Source organism: Battus philenor, unplaced genomic scaffold, assembly GCF_028537555.1.
Source record: "Battus philenor isolate CCGP_79_NKW_IND1 unplaced genomic scaffold, ilBatPhil1.0.hap1 SCAF_4, whole genome shotgun sequence".
Classification (NCBI taxonomy): Eukaryota; Metazoa; Arthropoda; class Insecta; order Lepidoptera; family Papilionidae; genus Battus; species Battus philenor.
The window spans coordinates 8041594-8051307 of record NW_027181704.1 but is presented as its reverse complement, the minus strand read 5'-3'; the positions used below and the strand labels follow the sequence as shown (position 1 = coordinate 8051307).

The 9714-nt window shown below is 30.5% G+C and overlaps 1 protein-coding gene across 1 annotated transcript; it reads right to left on the bottom strand.

Moving 5' to 3' along the window:
* Positions 1-7602: 7602 nt before the first annotated feature.
* LOC137928679 (synaptobrevin-1-like) lies at positions 7603-9036 on the bottom strand. Its single transcript, XM_068771609.1, has one exon. It carries the CDS (start codon positions 8873-8875, stop codon positions 8507-8509), a length of 369 nt encoding a protein of 122 aa, XP_068627710.1. The 5' UTR covers positions 8876-9036; the 3' UTR covers positions 7603-8506.
* Between the last annotated feature and the right edge of the window lie 678 nt (positions 9037-9714).

Below are 9714 nucleotides of genomic sequence, written 5' to 3'. Positions count from 1 at the left end.
TTATTGTCTTTTAGTTATCACGTAACAAATTTAAAAAGTCACGTCTTGTCAAAAATCCTAATAACAAGCAAAGGATTTTTTAATTGATTATAAAGCTTGGACTTAAATTTTTTATGTGACTAGAAAACCGTGTGCCGTTGTTGTGGGCTCTTCTCAGATCAGGGACTGCTTGGAACTCTCATAACACGAGTTGAATGATGCCATTATAGCGGAGGTCAATCTGGTTCTAGTTTCAATCAAACTGGACTCTTCAGGCATTATTATTATAACGCATACCAGTGGTCACTGTAATTGAACTTATGTGGATAATGTTATAAATAAGTTCTGTTTTTGTTTAATCGTGGTCACAAAACGCAACTTGAGCGTCTATATATAAGCAGAACCACGTCGATCAAATAAATGAAATGGATCGTGTAATTTAACTTACCATTAAATTGTTATGACTAGTTACCATTATTCTGCTACTATCATTGTTCTATTATAATTTTCTGCAATAATAGATATTCACCTTTGTCAATATACTGACTTTGGCTACATTATGTGCATTAAACAATTGCCAGTACCACCGAACATGTTTCCCTATCATACATTATTGTGTATGACATTGTCTTGAAGCCGCGTAATTTCACTAACTATAACACCCTTAAAATAACTTGAGCGAAAATTGATTTCTGAATTTTAAACTACTTTCTTGTCACCGATTCTCATTATAAAGTGTGAATGTTTATATCTGTAAAAGCTTTAAAGGAGGTTAACATTTGGCTTGTTTGATATCAATTATTGTACGATACACCCTATACAATAATCAATGGTTTCAGAATTAATAAATAACATAAAAAAGTAAAAGTAAAAGCGTTTTATAAATTTGGATTACTGTATATTAAAATTAATTATTGTTTACTATTTTTCCCTGCAGAATTTAAACTGATAGAAAAAATGAACCTATCGCATTCTTAAAGAAAAAAATTGTCTTATAGAATGATTATCTACTTGTACAGGATTGTGTGATTGGAAACATGTGTGAAAACATCGAAGCTTACTGCTGACAAGGACATATTAAGATTCACCCCTTTATTGATTTTACACCTATAATTATTCACTTTTAAAAGTCTATAACAAATAGATTCATAAACAACTAAAACATTATTTATAAAATATTTTGAAATCATTTTTATTATATTGTAAATACTTTCCAGTAATAAATAATTTCAAAATATTTATACCGACCATTGAAATAGCTTAACCTGCAGTTCTATTGAAACTTGCAACGTTCCGTTTGGAATGTCGATGAAAGCGATAAGCAACGAGGTCGTTCACACCTCGTCACGACGGGAAGAAAGCTATACTGAGATTGTTCTGAAGATCCCTGTTGCGATTTGTATGCAAATTTTTGTGCTCGCATTTGTTTTAAGAAAGATTCCTCATAAAAATGCTAAATACATACATACATTTTATCTTACTTTATTAACTTATAAAACAATATTTTTAAAATACAGTTTACAGATAAACAAGTGTATTATCTTTAATTCTCACATTGAGCTAATTTCGAATCGTGGGAGCAAATACAATCCTTTATCCCAAAGCCTCAACAACGAAAGAAAACCAGTGTGTTTACTTTCATGGACCTATATATAGAAGGAAACATAGGATAGTCGAGATTGATAGTCGTAATTATCATCTTAATCAAAAAAAGTCTACATGAACAACAACATAGCTCCGTTTTCTATCAAACCTTTATATAACTAGAGATTTTAAGATGAAAATCAAATCCTCGGTGAATATTGTGCTGTTCATAATATTTAAATAATAATTTTAACAATTTTGATAAAATATTTAAAGCTTTTAAATATTTTATCACAAAAATTAATTTCAAACAAGTCGAACTTTTAACACGCAAGATTAACATAACTTACAAGTAAATAACACGTCAGAAGTTCATTGATATATGTTTACACTAGTTAAAATAGTTATAAAATCAAAGATTTTATTTATTTTGACCTTAAATTAAAAATAAAATTAATCGTTACAGAACTACAATTTATTTCTCAGGTTATTTTGTGTGTCTCTTGCTTTACAATGAAGACGGGTGAATGACATTTGCGAATTAGGAATTGAACGTGAACGATAGGCTACCTCCAATCGAGCGCACCATTTAAGGAATGCTGCCTTGTAAAGCTGACGTCCGGATTGTCACAGAAAATTATTCTTAGAACGTTTTGAATTTTAATCTTTTAATCGCAATTACAACTTTATTGGTTTGGTAAGTGACACAGGTATTATTAATTATTTAAACATGGCGATGATTGTCACTACCAATTTTGTCCTAGAGAAGTTCTTCGCATAAAAATGTATTATTTTATAATTACAAATTTAATATTATTATTAATTTATACTCACAAATTATGCCGACGTTAGTGTTAAAATATTTTATGAGCACTATTTCAAAAAACGTATGAAAATTTCTAACACAACTTATGGAATCCGTAAAATAATTTATTGGAAACTATTCATCATCATAAAATGAGCGTCCATGACGATAAAAAATATACTTATTTTAAAATAAATAATTCTTTTCTTTCAACATCAGAGTTTATCCTTATTACAATTTATTTTAAGGGCTATTGAAATTTGATATAATAAACGCGACTTTTTAAAAATATTCAGGAAAATTAGCACAGCTCCTACGACCAACCCATTCAATTATGATTAGACAAATGCAAAATCAATATATACCTTAAGTATAATCACAAGAAGAAAACTTCACTCTTGCAGTAAGTGTAATACATTATAAGGCGAAACTTATTTTAAACTACCCAAATTTTGAAATACAAAAATCTAGCATCGTCCGTGTTGAAGAACTTAACCTTACCAGAGACAGGAGTAAGTAGGAAAAGTACTAGGGTGATGAGATGTTTTAGCCTAACTACACTACCTATACGTGATTTAACACCACATTATAACAAAGCAGCTACCACGACAATGTTCTCAATCTTCTGCAGACAACGGTCGTGTCTCATTTGTGTTAGCTCGGTAGATCGAGTACTATGGCAACAGCATGTTTATCTTACAGTATTAACAGATATCTTTTTATATTGGCAATGCTGAGGTTATCACCAGACGATTATTTTTCAAAAGCTAGGCAATATTACTTAACATTTTTACATCTTTTTTCATAAGTATACGAAAAGAATTTTTGCCTTCTTACACCCGCCCTTGCAGGGGCAAAGATGTGTCATGACTTGCACCCACAAAAACTCTCTCGATGGTCCTCTGTCATCGCTATACAACAGAATAACGATCATGCCTTTACACATCCGCAGACCTGTCGACAGTCGCCCACGCAGTTCCTTCTTGGGGAAAAAAATCTCTTCTCTTCCTAATCGAGCCCACACAGAGTAACTGCTTTGAGCTAGTCCTACACCTTGGGCCGGACACGTATGTTCCTCATAGTTTAACCGTGGGCGAGCAGGTATCAGGCATTAGAAACCCCAGTCACGACAATGCGGAAACAAGACAACGGCAATATGTACAAACAAAAAATTACTTTTCCCTATCAAATGTTGCTGAGAACCGTTTGAAAACGTTCCTTCACAAAATGTAATACACTTTTTGATACCCTTCCTACTTATTTTTCCTTACTGTTGAAACACGACTTGAAATTGTGAATTTAATATAAAAACAAACTATAAACACGTATAAAGAAATTTAAAACGAACGCCGGAGATAAGGTAATGACCACAATCACGATCAAGGTGACAGACGCTTCGGGAATTAACAAGCAGAGCGGAACCACGATGAAGCAACCTCTTCCGCATGTTTCTCCACAAACCTCTTAGGTTTCGACGTAATTTAATGCGTTCTCACGTCTTTAAGACCATGTAAGTAACGACGATGCTTTATGAATAAAGTCGAACTTAGTCTAAAATATTTTCATTAGTTGGATTCTCTTTTAAATAATTTCCGAGACATTTTGCCAACGCCAATACATTAATTAAAATTGTCCGCTGGTCACAGCCCACAATTAAAGAAGAGTATCTCGTCATGTGTTTGGTCATTCTTTGCATGACTGTGTACGTGAATCATTCTCCGAGTAAATTTGTCTCGGTAATGTATCCTATTTTTAGACGTTAACAACGCTGAATGTTAACGGTTACAAAAATCCGGGGCATATAATTTGAACGTATAGCAACAGCGTACATGAAGATTTTGCACGGATGAATGTTGTTATTAAATAATTCAAATATTATTTATATTTATTTTTGTTTATGTTTCCTTTCAATTAATTAACTATTAACTCGTGTGTCTAATAAATAAGAAATTACTATTGTATAAATCTAAATTCTTTACATTAGTTTCATATTTACTGGCTCTTAAAAACTGAACATTACATCATAAATACCTAGAATCGGTGTTAAAAGTAATTAATAGTTTTAACATCGATTCTTCGTAAGCGCCTGCATGATTTTACATCGAAACGGATGTCGTGATGCAATGCTCGCCAATTTGCAGATTTAAAATTTAATTTAGAGCGTTAAGCTTTAGAGGTAACAGATATTAGATCATTTTCATTTTTTTTCTATTACGGATTGCTAACAAAATTTACTATATAACACGCAAATACAAAGCTATTAAGAAATACGTGATAAATTGCAATTTCAATGACAGGCAACAACAATGCGGTAGGTTGACAAAAAAATAACATCTGTAATAAATATATTTACATACATAGCTTAATCTAAATTTATTTTTTAGAACAAAAGACATTTTAAGTCTAGCAAGTACCTTATGAATGTATTCTAAAAATTTTGTCACGTACTTAAGTTGTTTGAGTGATGTCACTTATTATTAGCAAATTGTTAATAAAGTTTTTAGCTGTACTTGTTTCCATGTTTTTATTCCTTATACATTCTAGTTTTATATTATTTGTTTATAATACAATTATAAAATAATATCTCCCTCGGTAAGACATTATACACTTATTTTTTCGATATTTTAGCTAAACTTTATAGAAAGTCTTTAAACAGTTATAAAACTACCTTTATTTTGCTACCGTACCATTTATAGATTTATAGTATTAGAACACCATATAGTTTATTTTTTTACTGTATTATAATGTAATTAGATTTAAGATATTACGGCAATTATAAGAATAATTACCGTAAATATAAAACAGACAACAAAGAAAAGCATGTTATCAATTTAAAAAGCTTTAAAAATCCTCTGGAACCAACACTGCAAATTTTCAAAAATAGATATGATTGTTTTTGGATTCAGTACAACTCAGATCAGGTGTATAGCTTATATTATAATTACCAAATAAATTAAAATTTAAGTGCTTATACCTTTAACTCAGCAATTCATTCAATTGAGATATACAGTTTATACAAGAATGTCAGTTAAGCAACAATAACAACATTCATTAATATTCGCTCAACGTCATTCACATAACTAATTGTAGTGTATCTTGTTCACTTACCATAGCCTTATAAAGTAAACATTCCAGTACACTACATAAAGTATTTTAACGAAACAATGCCTAATAAGGTTTATTGCAAGTATAGGTAAATTGCCTCTCTGTTAATGACTGCTTTTTAACATTATAAACATATCCATAAATCCATCCTTGCTTGATTGTGTATTATATTACATAAAATTATGTAGGGCATATAGAATCAAAAGTTATGTCTTTCTGGTAAATTTTAGAATGATAGACAGTGACATTCATACAAAACTAATTCGTTTATTTTAAATCATTTAGGTGATGAAATTATCCTCCAGTGATGTTCTTCTCCAGTCTTTTTGCTTAAAACAAGTTCCACACTTTATTGGAAATAAATAATATATGAAATACTCAAAATATCCAATTAACAAAAGTAAAAACAAATTAAACGAAAAATGCAGGCAGCCTACAACTAGTTCTGTTAGAAATCCTATGTCAAGCAGTGAACGCCCTATGGCTGAAATGATAATGATGAAAAGCATAACAAATACTATATTCTGTCAACACACAGATTGCTCCATAATATATATTTTTAAATAGTATTCTTGTTGTAATTAAGTTTTACTTCCACATGATTAAATTACATGTTGTAGGGTGTGGGTAGTGCAAGACCAGTCATCATGGTGATTTTTGGAAGTCTTCCAGTGGGTGCCTTTAAGCTGATGAGGTTCTTTCAGATATCAGTCAACTTATGGGTGTAATGAATTTTAATATACTAAATAAAAACTTTGTATTTAATCTATTCTAAAAGACATACCTAAAAAATATATAGAAACAAATATTTAACAAAACCAAACAGCTTTAATAATGTAAAAAAAATAATAATGATGATGGACAAATCAAGGCAGCAAATAGAGTACTAATTCTTCAAAGTTAACAAAAAGACATTTTAATTACACTGCTACTGAATTAATTCACTATCATAAATGAAACATTTTATTATTTTACATTTGAATATGTAATGTGGATGTGACTGTTTTCATTTCTTATGAGTAACATGATCTAAACACTTATAAGTCTGTTTTGTGTATTTATTTTACTTTTTAATAAATCAACAATGAGAAAAAATAAAAATAAATTATGAAATAGGCAAAATGGCTATTTCTTTCTTCCAGACAATATGACTTGGTTATCAAGGAAAAATAGAATGGAAAATCAAATAATAAAAGCTGGAAATCCAATGTACAAACACATTAAAATACAGAATAGTTATATTACATGCTTGCAGAATAGTTATATTGCATGCAAACTACACAGTTAAATACAATACATACATACATCATTACATACATACAATACATACATCTAATGATAAACAGAAGTAGAAAAGTACATCATAGTATTATAGTACTGCAGTAGGCTGTGACCTCATGGTCACTGGCCATTCACATCATCATCATCTTTCATGGGTTAATAACTCAAAAATCAGTTTTGTGCATATGATGGCATGGCAAGTAGACAGTTTCTTCATTATCACTGTGTTAGTGTTACAAGCAGCACATCTCAAATGCACCAGTGCTAAATGGTTCTGTTTTAGTTTTTAAAGATCTCCCCAAAAAGGACATGGAGAAGATCAGCGTGGTGACAAGTATTTTCTTAGTCTTGATAAAGTTCCTACTAATCCATATTCATTGCAGTGGACACATGGCATTTTTCTATCTTAATGTGCCCAAAAATGTCTGGAATACTGGTACCAATATTGATAATTATAGTATTATTGAAATATTGATGATTGAAAAATTAAGGCTTGCTAAATAATTGTTAATAAAATGATTATACATGGACCAATACACTCAATCATTACAAGATGAGTAATATTGAAAAAATCAATTATGTTTACAAAGAGAAGCATTGAATATGTATTATTTTAACATAGTGCCAGTATACTTCCCACAAGTGGGTAAGTAATAATGCAGCCTTTCTTAGTGCATACTCTACTACTCATACCATCTATGTAAAAACAAGACATCTCAAGCTGGAAAAATGTTCACTTCTCTTTATTTAGCATGAATCGCTTTGCATAACTTTCCTTATCTATAAAATTTTCTTATCTTAAATTAGATAGCCATTCTCTACCTAGTGATAAGGAAATTTACAATAAAACATTTGTGATTATTGAAGAATACATACTTTAATCATAATCTTATATGATATAAAACAACAAAGTAAATACAGTATAATATAAATTTAGTACACAACATTGACTTACAATAATTAGCTTGAATGCAAAATTAGACAGAATGGACCTTAGTTGCTGTATTCTTTTGGTCCCTGATGTCCCTATTTTTTCTTCTACTTTCTTAAATGCAGTGAATTTTTCAGATAGTTTAATCTCTTTTAACCAGTGTATAAACATAAAAAGTTATAGTTAAATTGTATTAAGTATTTAATTCAGATATAATTTGTGCTACAAAATTGTGCTTATCAACAAGTTATTTCTTTATGTAATATGAAGCTAAGTAGAAATCGGATATATTTAAGAACCAACAAATATTCTCCAATGGTTAAACCTTTTTATAAAATGTTTAGAAATGGTGTATGATGTATAAAATCAGTTCTTCCGGTCAAACTGGCCAATAAATAAGCTCTATAGAATATATTAATTTTTTTATATATGATAACTTTTACATCCATACTGTACAAATTGGCCACATTTTGTATATCTGATTACCAAATACAAAGCAACACCTAGTAATACTTTATCACTATCTATATATAGGTGACTTTAAGTCATTATAAGTAAAGCTAAAAAGTTATCGGAATAATTTTTCAGTATAAATATATGAGTTTTATGCAGTAATTAATTTGTAGATGCTTATCAAAAGCTACTATATATAATTTCAATTTGAAAGAAGTATATTTATGTATAGTAATAATCTGTAAGTAAATATAATGTAAAATCCTTCAGGTAGATATTCAGTCAAGTTTTAGTTCAAACAAGTTTTGTATTAGAATTAATAATGGCTGTATCTTGATGCAATTTCCGTTTTCATCATAATGGAATAGTTATCGACCGGACGGGGGAGGCTCAGTAATCGGGGCTGGTGCTGGGGCGGGGTTTGTACCGGATCCGGATGTAGCCCACACAATAATAATTATGAGCAAGACCACTCCTATAGCACCAATGATTAGCATCATCTTCATGTTTTGCCACCAGTACTTTCTTTTCAGCTTACCGGCTTGTTGTTCAAATTGCGCTGCTCCATGTTGCAAAGCATCAGCACGGTTGTCGAGTTCGGATAACTTTTGATCTCTTTCCAATACTTTCTCGACATTGACACGCATAATACCGACTACTTCATCTACTTTAGCTTGGGTTTGTGCTAAACGCTTATCGCTTACTCTTGGGGCAGAAGTTCCACCTTGTTCCTCCATGGTTGGTTACTTAAGATGATTACTAAGTTAGAGCACAAACACAAAAGAATCAAGAAAATTATCAAAATTCAATTTTCAATTGCCGTCACGTATGTAAATATGGCAATATGGCGTCTTTCCTCTTTCCCAAACACTTCCATTTGACAGACTTCAAATATTAAACATCAATTGAGGATGGAAAATCATAGCAATAGTGTTATCGCACAGTGGTCGAAAGGAATTAATTACACATTTTCAAAAATTTTGTACTGTAGCTTTATATAAAATAATAACATTTTAAGACAAAACTAGTACAATAAAAATCTCATTATGTTTTTGTAATGTCTTTGATTAGATTTGTGATATTTAATGTATTTTTTTACCTTTTGGTTTTAAATCATGTTTCGTGAATGTTATAGTTGCCGTCGTTATGTTTTTCGTTGTATTAGTTTAGTTTACATAATAATGGGAATTAGTATGTATTAATAATTTACTTTTTTATAACGTAACTCTAAAAAAACAAAATCTAATGGAAAAGCCATCTCAGTCAGGTATATCGTTTTTTTAAGTTAATGTAAAGATCACAAACTATGAGTGTTAAGTTATAATCTAAAATGCTAGTAATATATATTACTACCAGTTGGGATGATACTGATCGGGTCCTTGAGACTTTTACACATTGTTGCCTTATTGTTTTATTTTACAAAATCCAACGTCTTTGCGGGCTGGTTGTCGTAATAAAGTGACACTGCGCTCATTTCACGTCGGGGAACTAAGTATTTACTTAACTTGCAAGGAAATATTTTTTTTCATTGATTATTGTTTTAGTTACTAGTAACTCAGTGGAGGCGCCATATGGT

Bases quoted from the DNA above. Each gene is read 5' to 3' on its own strand.
- LOC137928679 (XM_068771609.1), bottom strand. From the start codon at position 8,875: ATGGAGGAACAAGGTGGAACTTCTGCCCCAAGAGTAAGCGATAAGCGT.